Consider the following 16,388-nt stretch of genomic DNA (forward strand, 5'->3'; position numbering starts at 1 on the left):
ACTCTTGCAGTTAATCATTGTCAGCTCTCAAAGAAAAGGACAAGAAGAATTAATATTCTACAGATATTTTATTGAAGAACAGTTTTTTCTTCTGTTGCATGACATACCTTTTTTAAACAGTAAAATAAGGATTTTTTTACTACGTAAATAACACAAATTAGCCCTTATATCTCAGTCCAGCCAAAATCTGTGTAAAATAGTTAGTTCTATATTTACATTCTGTACCAAAATAGGAAACACATGTTCAAGGTCAGCCAGTTCTCTCAAAACTGTTGTTTTATCTCCAAGGTAAGCTTCACATTAAAAAGGCAACATTTGCACTTTGGAAGTCTGGTAATGTAAGATCCCATTATTCAGTGCACAAACAGCCCCAGCTCCTGCAGAGCAGTTCATACATGCAGGCAGGCACCCACACATCCAGACAAGCTAAAAACAGGGGTTCAGTCTTGCAGGGAAAACACCCTGAGCTGCTCAGCTGGCTGGAAGTCACTCCTTGGAAATGTGGGGAAGGAAGGATGCACACCTCCCTCTCTACTGAATATCATCAAGCAGAAAGATGTGCAGGACAGGAAGATTTAAAAACAACTGGTCTCATAAGGGATTGTGGATATGTCTGCTCTCAGACATCAGCCTCCCCAGTTTATTAGAGCTCAGCAGAAAGAATGAGCTGGGTTGGACTGACAGTTTATATCCCCCAATTAATGGGGGATATAATTCAGTAATTAACCTACATCAAGGGCTGTGACTGTATCCCAAGATCTCAACTCATTTCAGGAGGAATGAATTGCTGCTTTTCCATATGATTTTACTTGCTGCATTCTCCAGCCAAAAGCTATCCCTCCTCCTTATAATTGCAACACTAGAAAAAATGTGTTCCTAAAAGATGACTTGCTTCAATTTCTAATTGAAATTTTTTGAACTACTGGGACCAAAAAAAGACTGCAAGACTAATTTATCTTCCCTAAGCAAACATGGAATATTTTTAAAAAATTATAAAGTTAAAATTGTGGACACTATACACCAAAAATGTTTCTGTTACAGATGAGCAAACTCATGCATCTCAGCACAACTTCCAGGGCTCCTGCTACCCAGTCTTCTCTGGTGGAAACACAAAGGCTTCAATGGGCTGTATTTCCAAGTTTTCACAATTAAGAGATGCAATAGGAGGGACTGGCTGGTCATGTGTGGTCAGGACACCTAACACAGCAAACGTTGCATTTATTTAAAAGAATTCTAAATTTTATGGCAGAAACTACACTTAAGGCTACATAACTGAGCTGCTTAAGCTACAATTTTAGCTGTGTTCTATACTCAAAAATGGCTTATGCTTCCTACTGTAGTAATTTTACTCTTAAAAACCTGAGACATGATTTGACTTAATTCATGTTAAGATCTGGAAGTTCACAGCAGGCTAAAAGCTGAATGCAAGACAAACAGAACTGAGGTAGTCAGCTTTACTCAAATATTCTGTATGACAGCTACCAGTTCATTGCCACTTTAAGCTGACACATTCCCTGGCAGTTCCCACAAGGCCACAGCTGCTAGCAGCTGCTAACCCACTGGTGGGATGGATGATGTTGCATTTTTCTGACTGAAGTACCTTCCATGCCCGACCTCCCAAAGTCACGTCCAGTTCTGCAGTTCACAGGCAGCTCAAGGGCTGCAGCACAAAGAAATTACAATGAAACCTCAGATTATTAAGGCAGTAGCAGTTTTACTTCACTGATTCACTGATGCAGCTGCTTTGCAGGTACTGGTGAACCTGACCACAAGAGCTCTAACAGGCTGATAGGGGATGTAGTGCTTTGTATTGAAAGGGAAAAAAAGTCTTTCTTCAATTAATGCATACAATTCAGAAGTAGGTAAGCATCAACTTTCTAACCCATCTTTCAGTTAATTCTCAGGAAGAGAGATTAAAAGAACAAAAGCCCTCAAGATAAACAACTGTGTAGAAGATAAAAATATTCAATTAAATATGACAAATCTCACACTTAGACAAACAGGAGACCAGCATATCAAATACTGAGCACAATATATTAACACCAGTTAAAAAGTTTAACGGTTATAAAGTTAACCAGAAAGTTCAGACAGTGCAAACATTTCACAGTAAGAAAAAATAACCAGTAATTTCTTTTCAAGTATCAAAAGCATTGTTGTTCAGTGATACCATTTCAACTGCATTATTGCACAACAGACAAAAAATACAATATCAACCTCTGGGACTTAAGATGTATTCTCAAACCTTTATGTTTTCCAGGTATCAGTTTACATTGACTGTTTTGTGCTATATTAAAATAATTACTGATCACTTATCAATCTGAAAGTTTAGTAATTCAGTTTGTACAATTTTAAAGCCTTTGAGTCCTGACTTATATTGCTTCTCTGAGACACTGATTTAAGGCTAGCCTAGGCCTTGTGTAATTCACAGCAAGCTTAACCTGCAGTTAGGAAGGAGAACTAGCCCAGTGCAAGGTGCTCTCAACTGTGATGTCTTTAGACAGTTTAAGGTTGCACCTTACTTGCCTCAGCAGTGTCATAAGTCTCCTTAAATAAAAAAAAAATAATAATAAAAAAACCCAACAAAATCAAGTCCAGTAGGCACAAAGAATTTCTTACAATCATGATGGAAGTCCTATTATTACAGTATAATTGTACCTAAAGTTTTACTCCATCTCCCTGCTTTCCATTTAGGAAAGGGATCCAGTCACTGACAATTATAATGCCACAGAACATTTAAGAAGCAGAGTAACATCATCTTTCTCCCTATATCTGCATTTTTTAGTGCAATGGGCATGTCTGCCCCCTTAAATTTAACACTTTTCCAGGAGTGAAAACTGTCCTAAAAGGACAGACAGTGGATTGAACCACAAAGGGTTTCTTTACCTCTGAACAGGATTATTTGTAAACACATTATAGTCAGAAATAAATAGAAATAAGGGTCCTATAGAGCAGCTGTCCTTACCTTGACAGATTTTACTCATTTCCTTCCTCTTATATATTTTGTCATCAAGTGATTAATTTTGTAGCAAGGTGTGCCCTCATGTGGCTCAAGCCATCTGATTCCCAGCTTACTAAAAATACTCAAATAATCCATAGTATTTACATGTCCAAAAAGAGTAGAGGGAAGAAAAAAAGAAAAGATTAGGCTTTCCTTCCACATTCAATAGTTTTTGGTCTAGAGACATCAGCATGATCCTGTAAGATTATAGCTGCCATTGCTACTGGTTTGCTCTTCAACAAGAAGTGAGAACATCTGCAGTAATGTTCATACTAGTTTTGAAACAATAATGCCATTATTTGAGAAACAAACCAACAAAATGAAAAATAATCATAAATCCTATCCCAAATTTACAGCATGAGTACCAGTACTGAAATGCATTTGCCTGGCAAACTCTAAAGGATATTCAAATGTGATGTATAAAATTTCACAGTAGAACTGGCACACGCTCAATGAAAATGGGAATTTTTAGACAGCTGTACTGGTTACCAGTCTGAAATTCCATTTTGTGCATGTAGGAAGATGTAATGAACCCCAAGAATTAGCTGCTTTACCTAGTATGAATTCTGAGGGGGCTCAAAGCTGCAGAATACATTGTGGAGGAATCTGCCAACCACTGGTTTATCCAATTACATTCTTTCCTCCCTCATAAATTTTAAGAATTAAAAAACCAAAGAAACAAATAACCAGCCTCTTTAGGCCTTGGTTATCAGCAGTGATGACAACTGATTTTTACATGGCTTTTGACTAAACCACTGAGGTATATTTCCAGTTTGAGGATGCTTTGCTACCAATCACACAACAGACATAACAAAAAACCAGCCCTCAGTTCTATTACAGAAGAGTTCCCATTTCAAATGTTGACTAAGCTGCCAGGTAGTTTAACACAGTTGGCAAAGTGGATCTTGTTATTGCATCAAAAAAACCCATAGATTGCAATTCAGGAAAATACTGGCACTTATTGAGATGACAAGGTAAATTTTCCTCCTCTCAAAATTCTGCCTGCTTTTGTCAACACCTCCCTGACTACTGTGTGCAGCAATACTTGCCAGGGGAGATGAGGTTCAGCAGGAGAGAGCTGCCTGCTGAGACAGAACCCCCGTGCTCCACAGCAAGGAGGGCAGCAGGATGGGAATTGTCTCAGAACTTCTTCTTGCCCCAAGCTCAAGTCTATGCGCAGAGAAACAATCCTGTTAGCAGAGGAACTAAGTTGGCCACCAGCAGCCAAAGGGTTACAACCAGGCTGGATGAGCAGGAGCATAAGTCTAAAATTAAAAAAAAAAAAAAATTTACATTTAAAGACAAGATAAAATTACAAAGAGAACACTAAAAATCACCAAAGAGTTAAAACAAACTTCTTGACAAAACGTTAACTGGTATTTAGTGAATTCAGCTTTTTATCTTCCTCAAAAAGAAAACTGACTCTTGTCTTTCTGCATTACAACATGAACATTATCAATAGGAAGTTATTACATGTGAGAACTCACTTTCCATCAAGGTGATAATTTTAAAGATTATAATAACAATATGGCCTTCAAAACACAGGTCAGATTTCCTGACAAATTCCCAGGCTAAAGCTGGATCTCTGGGATGATTACCAGAAGGAGACGTGACATGCAGGCGTTATGTTTCAGACACATTTCTCCTGTGTTAGTCACTGTTCTGCACGACTGCACAGCAAAACACAGGGCACCTTTCCTATTTCCTCTGCCTCCTACACCCAGGATCTTAAAATAGCCATAGCCTTCCTTCCCTGTTCCTGACAGTCAGAGCAGACACAAAGCTTTGACGTTTTCAGATATTTAATACTGAAGTTTCACTTCAGCAAAAAAGGCAACTTACCAATGGGTGCAGCTCTTGTTAAGTTAGAAGCTGGAGGATCCCTCTCTGGGGGACAGGAGTCACAGAAGTCTGAACAGGCTGGGCAAATCAGATTGCCAACGTGTACCCAGCCATTCATCTGAATGCTCACAGTCAGCACCTGGCCTGAGCGGCTGCACAAGTACACAGTGTCCTTGACCCACACGTGCAGCCCTTGTGGAGAGCAAGAAACCTTCAAATAAAAGAGTAAGAGTCAAGTCTGTACTATGATTTGTTGCAGCATGTCACAGTTGAGACAGCCAAAATACACAGAATATTGTCACACAATTACAGAAGGCTTCAACCTATTCAGAGTAACACCAGACCACTTCAGAAGGCTTCAGTGTCTGCCCTCCTTGTTCTTTAGCCCAACCTTTTATACCCCTCATGTTCATGCATCGCACCTGTGTGCCCTCTGCTCCCTTTGGTGGTTGGTCAGTGCCCCTGGGCATGGCATGGCTCATTGCTGTCAGTGCTGCTCACCTGCTGCTCACAGCTGTGCCCATTGGGGATGAGGCTCAGTGAGGCAGCCCCACTCCCAATTACCACAAACTGTGCACCTACAGTGATTTATCAGCAGCACAGATTAACTACAGGTATTTTAATGCAATCTGGGCAACTATAAGATTCTGGAATCCTTCTTCAAAGCACTGACTATACTCTTTTTGTGCAATTATGCAGATCATCAGCTGACAATGAGTAAAACTTGGCTTCTGCTAATGACCACTTTTGCAGAGTTGTGCAGTTACCGAATGTGACACCTTTAGTGAGATTGTCCCAAAGAAAATGAGAAGTAAGTGACATGTGCACAGTGCTTTCCACCTCTGAAAAATCAGAGTGACTAATTAATATTGAGCTTCAACAACAGAACATTTCATGGAAGTATTGCTGCTTCTTAGCTGAGGATAAAGTGCCATGGGGTAAGACAGATGATGTCCCTAGTGAGACTGGAAGCCGCCATACCAGCAGTCACACACTTAACTATCTAAATTACAGACTTATGGTTGGAAGATTGTTTTCAAAGTATGTTATATGATCCACAGATTACAATGCAAGTGAAAAATTCTAACAGTCACAACCAACATTTTAAGCCTGACTTTTCCCTTTAGAGTTATTAAAAAAGAAAACCCACTAAAAATCCAACGAATACTTACTTGATAACATCCACTACCCCAGTCAGGGTAACTGAGTTTCCTCCTGCACTGTTCCATAACAAAAGCAGATTTCTGAATAAGACATACAGAGTTTGGTCCATATTTCTCTGCACCATAGTTTTTGGTAGGATCTAAGGTAGAAGGAATACACTGAATTACAAGTTAACCAGAGGAACAGAAAGCCCACATCAATTTACAAGGCTATCTAATCAATGTCCCCACACGCAATTCAAGGTTTACTTTGGGAAAATTTCAGATCCTGAATTATTATCAATTTGGGAATTATACCATCTTGAAAATAACGTGGGAAGAAACACAAGATTTAAGAAACAAACAAAATAATCAACCAACCACAAAAAACCCCCACAATGAGTAAGCATTTCTATCAGAAAGTGGTTATGTTTACTCTCAGGGAATGCCAGCTGTGATTGCTGGTTTGAGGGCAGAGGGTGTTTGTTTTTGAGACAACTGCACAGACAGGTAATATCCCACAGCATTCTGGAGCTCTGCAATACTGAACATGCATGCATTACACTAGGAGACAAGCCCATGTTCTGATAACCCACAAAGACGCTGGCCTTGAACAAAATACCCACAAAGGTGAAAAGTGCAATCACATTTCAGAGCCTCAATAAACAACCCTCTCTCCCACCCCCATTCTCTGTCTTGTATTTGGGTTATTTGGGGTAGTATCTCTTCAGTCCCTATGCAATTCCTGCATTAGAGATGTGAGTTTGCCTCAGGTGTACACAATAGCTGTGCTATGCTTCTTCTTACACAGCTGGTGGTGTGAAACCTCACGAGTGAAAAAATTCACATGCAATTAGTCTGAACATGCAGCAAGTCCATTCCAAGTTAACAAATGCAATCTCTGCAAAACCACCCAGAAGTCCTGAATACTGACCTGGCTGGTTTTCAATTATTCTACAGTCTGAACTGCGTTGAAATTCACCACTCAAATGCCAGCTGAATTCCTGACTAAAGGGACAATAGTCAGCAATTTCTACTGAGCCACCATAGTAAGGCAGTTCTTCTGCTGGTACTCCATTAAGATTGTCAAAGTACTGCAAAGCAAAATACAGTAGTGAAGCAGTTTGTGCAAAGGCAAGAGTACAGCTGTTTTTTTAAATAGTCCAAATCACTACAGCTGCAAGAACATCAGCTGTTACTACTCAGGAATGCTATTAACAGCACCTTACAATACTCATGAACCAGATGAGCCAGAAGTATTTAAGAATACATAAATAATGAGAGATTCACATCTGCATGCATCCAGCTTTTGTCCCTGATTCCCCTCTGTAATAATTACATTCTTGGGATGTAAACAGAACAGATTTCTTAGTGTGCAGTGACAAAAGGCAGAAGACTGGGGGAAGAAATCCCTCAAACAAGATATTTTGGGGGATTTCTGTTACATGGCAATATTTCTATCTGGTATTTGGCTAGACAGCAAAGCAACATAATTTTCTTTTATTAAGATCACAAGAGGTTTTTATCAGTCTTCCAACTCCTTGTAATAAACTAGGTAGACATTTTTCACAATATCTACTGTCATCTGATAGTTCAGAAGAAAAAAAACTGAAACAAATGCAATCATCAGGCTGCAAAGCTCAACAATGAAAACATTCCAGTTATTTGTAAAGTAGGATCCATTATACCTGATATTCCTGAGGTAACTGCTTTGGAAACTTCTGCAAGTTGCACACTGCTACTGCTCTTTGGTCCTGTCTGCAGGTTAACTGCAAAGGATTACTCCTCAAAGTGTCGCAGTATGGACTGATTAATTGCTTCCTCAAAAACAAAAAGCAAGCCAACAAAACCAGAATAAAAATCACATCAGATCAATTAAATTGCTTTACATAAGCAGCCTGTCAAGACTGTTTGTTCCCATTCTCCCCTAGATTCAGTCAATCGCATAAAGAAGCACTGACTTCTGCTCTGGAGGCTAGTTTTTCTTATTTTTCTGGTTTTGACCTTTCTGATTTAAAGAATATCAAGCCAGCAAACAAAGTTACAATGCATTCAGCTATTTAGTTTTAATGACACAGCTTTGTAAATTTTAAAGAACAAAAAATATAAGCAAAACAGCCCCACTATGCAGCTGTGTCCTAGAATGTTTGAGGATTGTAAAGGACAAACAAGGTTGTAAGGAACAAACAAGATAGCCATCTTCAAGACACAGCCTGCCATCTCCTTCAGCTGCTTTAAGTACATTCCAGCAAAATGACACAGGCAGTATTCCCAATCAAAAGGGATAAAATAAGAAGGCAAAGACTTTTAGAGTAAGTCCTACCTGTCCTTCCTAAAGTGCAGCCTTCTCATGGTGCAAATGCATTCTGCACCGTTTGCCTCTGTATTTATTGTAATTGGGTGGGATGCGGGGCAGTATTCCTTTTTCATCTCTACCAACCTCAACCTCTTTGTACTGAGGTACATTTGAAGGACAAATGTAAACAAGCATCAGGGTTTCCTCTTTATTTTTAATTTTTTTTAAGACAGTATTCTTACTTTTGTCTCTTCTGGTCAATCCAGAATTTGCAGCTCTTCATTACAAAGTCACAGCCTTTATTGCGTCCCCAGTCTAATTTCTCTGCCATGCTGTAATTTGCTTTATACCATCTGTAAAGGTATTTTAAAATGAGAATATAGTTACTTCAAAAATTACTGTTCTGATTAATAAAACAGCAGTTCCAAGAATTTCATATTATGCCTTAAGGTTTTCAAATTAAGAAAAAAGGAAACTGCATCCCCTTCTGCCTATAGGAAAATACATTAGGACTTCACTATTTTTCAATTCACAATGAACTAGAAGAAAATGTTGTGATCTGCAAAGGAACAATGCATACAGAAAGATGAAACTTCAGTCAATTTCTGCTTTCTATCTGCAAGAAGAGCTGAAATAAATCAATATGTATTGGATACAATTGAAAGAATGCTTACATTAAGACAAAAAGTAAATGCTACAAACAGCACTTTGGATTGCAATGCCTGGCTTTTTAAGGCTAGATTAAAAATGGGTTTTGAAACACGTGAATAAAAAGTAACATACAAGGTACGATTACTTGTGTAATGTAAAACTAATTATATGATAATCCACTCTGCTGCAGAGGGATAAGCACAAGTGCATCAATTTGAAATAAAATCAAGTACAAGCAAACCAAACACAAATGAACTAAATCCCACCCTCCCATTCTCAATTCTTACCCTGTGTCTTCCATTAATGCTAAGGTGATCCTGGAAAAGACTCGATTCTGAGTGTGGGATCCAGTCATTGCTTCATTCTGAAAGTTACCAGTTATGATTGATAAACCACTCAAAATCATTATTGTAAGAAAATGCTTCTTAGGAAAAAGTATTTTATTCTGTTCTCTTTTTACTATTGACAATCAAATCCCATACTCCTTCATAAAAAGACTGTCCAGAAGTATTTCCCTTCTTGTTTACCTTACTGCATAAAACAATGACTAGACAATGTAACTCTGCCAAAAATATCACACAGTGCTAAGTTACAAATAAAAATTAGCTTAAATGCCAAGAGGGAAATAAGTGTTTCCTTGGTCAGGCAAGGTTCTGGAGGAGCCAGGGCAAAAGCTAAAGCCAGAGCACGTGAAAAAAGATGAAGTCAAGATAATAAATAGAATGATGAAGTATTTTAGAGGCAGAGGGCAACAAAACTCAATGGACTAAAAGGAATACTCCCTTTGCCACAAAACAGGAGCAAACTTTCTCAAAAGGGTAAATGGCAGACAGGAGTAAGAGACATTTAGCTTTTCAGTAACACTTGATCTCATACTCTGAAACCTAGCAAGAAGGCTAAAAGACAGATGTATCTAGGAATCTGACCTCTAAATATTTAAGTATCAAGTACTATTTGTGATGTATTTCAATGAGGTTTGATACTCCTGCATTTTCAAGGCTCCAGTAGGTACCACCATAAACCTAAAAATCAAAGCACAGGGAGCAGAAATTTCCACATTCCCTTCCATTGCTAGTATCAGCACAAACCTCCAACAACCTCTTCTCCCAGTGGTTGAGCTCAGTACCCATGCCACCTTGATTTTCAAGCTCCATTCCCTCTAGAATTGGACAATTAAAATGTCTTCGGGCTTCTTCCTAGAAAGAAAACATTTCAACACAGCTCTCAAAATACTGAGATGGACACCCACATGCAGTCCTAGTGCTCTGGAATTACCTATTAAAAGTATTTCAGCATTTCTTTTTCTACCATTTTTTTTTCTACTCAGAGGCTGACTAAGCAAGCACCCCAACAGCAAGGCTATCATACCATCTACTCATCTCCTTGAAATAAATGAGCAAAATCAGGGGTAATTAATCCATGTTTGCTCTATATACTGTCTTAGATTTAAAACAAAAAGATTATTTGTGGCCAAATGCGATTAACACTATGACTTATTTCCAAATCCAATTTGTTAACACTTGAGCATATGTTCTGCTGAGGGCACAAAGAGAGAGTCTGACGCGTGGGAAGCAAGAAAGATTTCTGAAAATCCTTGAGGAATTTCTTTTTAAACATGACAAAATAGTAATATTAAAGGAGCAGGAGGTGTCTTAAATCTGTAGGAAAACATCTAAAGAGTAGGATTAAGGAATTTCTTCAACATCTGTTTTGCTTAACCTTTTATAATTCACCTTCCTGTCATTTCATTTCCCTTCATTTTCTCTTACTACGTCAATTTATTTATTTCATACTGTCTGTCACCCATTTTCTACTTTACTTTAGCTACACCCTCTCAATTACACAATGTCAATGGCAAGGGCTTTGGGCCATGCTTTCAGGGAAGAGCATTCTTCAAGAATAAGAAATATTTATGACTCAAGAATGTCCTGGCAACCTTGGCACACAAAGCTTGAAAGGCAATGCACACTTACGACGACGCGAGGTGTCACCAGAAGATGAACAGCATGGCGCAGCATTTTTCCACCACGTACATCCCACAGCCTCACTGCTTTGTGAACAACTTTATTGCTCCACTGATACAAACCTAGGCTGTAAGGAGAAGGTTTGGTTACAAATCCTTCCCACAAAGAAAGGCATGTTACTGTACAAAGATCTATCTCCATAAGAAACAGAATCGTGGATAATCTCTATACTCCCCCATGCTTTCTAAATTTAAATTTTTTTTACACAGCATTTCTCCTTTTTAAGATGTGTTTATTATACACACAACTGATTTAACAAGGCAAAGTAAGATTAGTTATAGACTCAAGGTGCATTTTCTACAGTTACCAAAAATGTAAGAAATTAAATAAAACCCCTCAGTATTGCTATTATAAAAAAAGCTCTCTACCCCTCCATCTCCTAGAATAATATCTACAATACCAGCTAAAACGTGAAAAAAAGAAGGCAAACTGCTTATTCTGTAACAAATCAGAAAATTCACATAGCAGATTAAACACATCATCCATTCTGCATAACCATAAATCTTAAAAATGAACTGCACTGACATTAGGCAGCATGGATAATTGTAAGGCTTAACTTCCAGCCTTCTGATAAATAAAATCCTCTCTTAGTTTATAGTATATGTGGATAATAAAAGTGCTTAATGACAATGTAAGGAAAGACTAGAGAGTCACCACTCACCACTGTTTGAACATTATAAAGGAAAGTCACTCTAATAATGGAATGAAGTTGGATTTTTAACAGGCAAGAATACATCCTAAAAAAGCAACATGAAAACATTCTTCATTGGGAGTACCAAAAGGTCCAAAAAAAATACCTTTCATTATAATGAGGAAGTCCATCTGCATATCTTGGTGTCAAAGGTTTTCCATCATCATCACGATAAAATGCAAACAGTCCAGCAGAGAAACCCTTCAAGTCAAAAAACAAGCACATGGATACCCTTGATAAGACATTCATATACAAAGTCAACCACCATGAAAGAATCCCCACACTCACCAGAGACACACTGGAAGTACAACACTGCAAGGAATTAACACAAATGGAAGGAGGCAAAGCAAGAGCTTTCCTCCACCAAATATCCTTCTCTTGGCAACAAGCTGGAGGCATGTGAGCAAGCAGGCATCCATTTCAGGGCAACATTTTATCAACCCTTACCAGTGCATGGATTATCTCGTGTTTCACTGTAGACAACATGCCAACAAATTCCTGAGCTTGTGTTGAAATCATGTTTGGACACAAGTTAGCATATCCTGCTATTGGCCTGGAAGAGAGTTTTAAAGTGAAATGGTTTTTGAAAAAATGCTACAAAATTCAAATCATTGCTCAACTTGAAGCAGCAGAAGATCTAAAGAAGATACAGACTAATGTAAAAATATGTCCTTCCCAATAATTAATAAATATCTGTTAACAACACAGTGACTAGTTTACTGTTGGGATGGAGAGTGGTGGGATGGGGTCAATCAATTTCTATACTCAGTATTCTGCACAGGGGTCAGTGACAAGGGACCTGAATTCTAGGTAAGATCCTAGGGGAGGTACAAAGACTGTGACAGTAACTACAACTGAATGGAAACAAAATATAAGTAGGAACTTGCATTCTTTAGGTTTGTGAAATCATGACATTCACCTTAGAGAAACAGGACCTTTAGAAAAAGTTTAGGCAGTAACAGTGGAGGATCAGTTTTCAGTTCTGTTTCTCAACTCTGCAAGTAAAGCACTATTTGATGGGTTTGTGATTTTACATAAATGCAGTGCTTGTCCATGATGGCACCTCCTTTGTTACACAACAAAGGCAAACAATCAAACTCCACATCCGAACAATCAAGAAACTCAAAAGTTTAATTAAAAACAGAGTTTGCAGCAGAGGGAATACTTGCCTGTCCATTTCAGCTTCCAGTTGGCAGTAGGCTGCATATGCAATGATATTTTCATGGCCACACCTGTCAGTAGTGAGAGCACTGACGTAGAGCACAAAGTCAGCATCTCGAACGCCCTCCTGCTCGGGGGAGCCCGTGGGCCTGCGGTGCCAGTCACTGTCATTGTACACCCTGCATTGCTGTACAGTGGGCAAAGGCAACTGTTCAACACTTCACTTTTCACCAAAATTTGACACAATTCAACTAGCTTGAAGCCAAGAATAAATCCTAATAGACAGCAGAAGATAAGAAAACACCCTGTGAAGAGCAGCAAACAAAACCAGAGCCAAGGGATAACTTTCAAATGACTAACTCTTGTGATTTATTAGATACAAGGAAGGTGGCAGCTTTAAAAAACAAACAAAAAAAAAAGCCTGTCAAGCTTTCCAGGATTAGCACCCCGTATTTCTTATAAATTAAAAAAAAAATCTTGGCTCACAAAATTAAGTGTACATAAGTAGCAACAGCATTTCTCATGTAATCTGTGTTTTTAATGACACACTTGAAACTTCCAAGTTAAAGAAAGAATACCAGAAATCTACTGATCACATACTGCAGTTGAATCAAGAAAACAAGTCTGAAACATTTCTTGCACCATGCTCCTGAGTCAGTGGATTACCTCTTCAAACAAGGTCTTAAAAAATCAACTATTAACTCTGTGAAATTCCAACTCATTGACCAAGATGAATAACAAAGTGACTAATGGCAATTTAGCAAGCTCCAAATCTCATCCTCTCCTTACAGGCCATTAGAACAGGGGCTCAAAAGACAGTAACAGTAACCAGTTCCTGTTTGTTTTTTGATTTGAGTTTGGATTCAACAACATAAACTACAGAAACTGACACTAATTTAAGTTTTTCTATTCTTTCATTCAGACTTAGTTATCCCCAGCAAACAGGTCACTTATGCACAATTACCAATATTCACTTTTTCATTAATTACCATAAATAGCAATATTTCAAAGATTAGGAAACACTTGGGACAGCTTAGCTTACCTGGAGGTGTTTCTCAGGAACTATAACTGGCCCACACCTTGTATGGTCTGCACAGGCTTTTTGGCAATATCTGTGAGGGTCAGCTTTCCTCCTTAAATATTGGTTTGTCACACATTGCCTTCAATGAAACATGAGACAGTCAAGGCTTTTATTATTAAAAGAGAACTACAGAATAGCCTTACAGCACTCTGTTGGTACTTGATACAACTTTCACAGTGAAAAATGTTAATTACCTTACCAAGGAAGACATAATGCAGCAATTGGCAGCATGTATAGCTTTGGATATCTAAAATTTCAATATTTCAATTGCTACAGCAAATGCAGGTGTTGCTTGTGGAAGACTGGCAGATTTGTACAAGAGCATCTGCCACTGCCACTGGATCAGATGGGTCACTGATCTGATTCAGCAGGGCATTTCCTACACTCTAATCTTCTTTGAAAGGCTATGCAGCACAGTGTTAAATATCAAATATAGCAAGTGATTTTCAGTAGACTTTCACTCACCTGCTCAGCAATATAGCCCCGGCAGATTTGCGCACTTGAAATGTCTTCTCCAAATAAGATATAGCTTGTGGGAAGAGTTTGTTCTGAAAAGAGCAAAAATCAGAGTCACCCAGAGCAGTGCGGACACACCTCACCCCAAAGGCATTAACCACCAAGTTACAGGAAACTTGCTAGATATTGGGGTTTAGCACAACAGGGGAAAGCCTGACTCTCTGAGAAGTTCAATTATTATGAACATATTCAGGAAAGACTTCGTTTAAGTATTCCCATATGTTGTTATTGGAATGAGAAAATGGGAAGGAAAACAGAATGTACAGCTTCAAAGAGGCTTTTAAAAACTATATACACATTTCTCACTGATACTTTTGCACCTTGGGATATAGCAAACACCCTGCAGCAGAATTCTGGAATTATTTGTTATGAAGGTATAATCTATACACAAAGCTTTAGTTTCCTAGACTAGAGAAATACTAAATTGCTGGCATTCAAGGTTTTAGTTAACCTGGCTTAATTTCATCTATATTACATACAAACAAAAAGGGGAAGCAAATATAACGTACCTTTATAAGGTGTCTTTTCTCAGGCAGCAAACTATATTTAAAAAACAAAACAAACGAGCTTTAGTTCACAAGGTTTCCATTCTCAGCCACAGAGAAAAAAAAATCTGCCACACCATTATACTCACTCCTCAACGCTTCTGTCATACACAATCTTAATTCTTAGCTGTTGATCCACGTTTCTCTTCGAGACGTGATTTTCCTTTAGAGGAACTTGATAGACGACCTGGCAGGGAGAGGCACGCGGCGGGATGAGGCAGCGCACCCGGGCTGGCACCGCGGCCCGGCCCCGGCTCCCTCCCGCCGGCAGCACCGCTCCGAGCCAGCCCCCTCAGCCCTTCCCGACCCTTCCCTCGCCGCAACGGGATGCTCCGTGCCCGCCCGCCGTCCTTAGCGCCCATAGCCGGGGCTGCGGGGCCAGACCCGGCACAACCCGGCCCGGACGCAACAGCGGGAACGGCCAACAAGGGCGCCTCTGCCCCCCAAACCCCTCGCGGCCGCCTGAAGACCCCCGGCTATCCCACCTGGTCGCCGCTCGGTACGCGATGGTGACAGGAGGAGGAGGCGGAGATGCTGGGGGGCAGCGGCAGGAGCAGAAGGAGCCCGGCGGTGAAGGCGACGAGCGGCGGGCGGCAGCAGTGGATGGGCCGAGCGCGCCCGCCGCCCGGCTCGGCGGCCATCTTGGAGTGCCCGTCCGCCGCGTCGCCATGGAGGCAGCGCCGGGGGAGCGGTCTCCGCCAATGGGCGGCCGGGACGGGAGCAGCGGGCGCTTCTTATTGGACGCGGCGCCGAGAGAGGCGGGGCTAGGAGCTGATAGGGGCAGCAGGCGGAGCGGGCCGGAGTGACAGGGGCGGGACAGGAGCCCCCTGAGGGCCGGCGCTGCCTCAGGGCTGCCAAAGCCTCCGCTAAACCACGCCCCCAGCGCCACATCCACACGGCTTTTGAACGCTTCCACCGCCTCCCCGGGCAGCCCGTTCCAATGCTCGACCACCCTTTCTGTGCAGGAATTTTTCCCCTATGTTGCATTTAAACCCTTGAGGCCGTTTCTTGTCCTGTCGCTCGTAACCTGGGAGAAGAACCCGACCCCCACCTGGCTACAGCCTCCTGTCAGGGTGTTGTACAGAGCAATAAGATCCACCCCGAGCCTCCTTTTCTCCAGGGTGAGTTTCCCCAGCTCTGTTCCCTTCTCTGGACACACTCCAGCACCTAAATGTCTTTATTGTCGTGATGGACCCAAAAATAAGCACAGAACTTAAGATGCTTCATGAGTGCCCAGCACAAGGGACAGTCACGGCCCTGGTCCTGTGGCCACACTATTGCTGATACAAGCCAGGATGGCACTGATCTCAGCCATCTGGGCATGGGCTGGTTCATAGCCAACCATCTGTCAAACAGCACACCCAGCCCCTTTTGTGACTGGGATTAATCACACAAAACACAGGCTTTTCCCAGCTTCTCAGTCCACAAACACTGCACAACA

The 16,388-nt window shown here is 40.5% G+C and overlaps 1 protein-coding gene across 1 annotated transcript; it reads right to left on the reverse strand.

Moving 5' to 3' along the window:
- Positions 1 to 77: 77 nt before the first annotated feature.
- Positions 78 to 15,588, reverse strand: LMLN (leishmanolysin like peptidase). Its single transcript, XM_058028416.1, has 17 exons — positions 15,433 to 15,588; positions 15,037 to 15,134; positions 14,912 to 14,942; positions 14,352 to 14,434; positions 13,848 to 13,965; positions 12,814 to 12,992; positions 12,092 to 12,197; positions 11,751 to 11,845; positions 10,903 to 11,020; positions 10,018 to 10,125; positions 9,217 to 9,293; positions 8,521 to 8,631; positions 7,671 to 7,803; positions 6,917 to 7,076; positions 6,013 to 6,143; positions 4,841 to 5,051; positions 78 to 4,263 (listed from the first exon to the last, which is right to left on the reverse strand). The coding sequence occupies exons 1-17, from the start codon at positions 15,586 to 15,588 to the stop codon at positions 4,169 to 4,171; spliced, it is 2,010 nt and encodes a 669-aa protein (XP_057884399.1). The 3' UTR covers positions 78 to 4,168.
- Between the last annotated feature and the right edge of the window lie 800 nt (positions 15,589 to 16,388).

Source organism: Melospiza georgiana, chromosome 7, assembly GCF_028018845.1.
Source record: "Melospiza georgiana isolate bMelGeo1 chromosome 7, bMelGeo1.pri, whole genome shotgun sequence".
Lineage (NCBI taxonomy): Eukaryota > Metazoa > Chordata > Aves > Passeriformes > Passerellidae > Melospiza > Melospiza georgiana.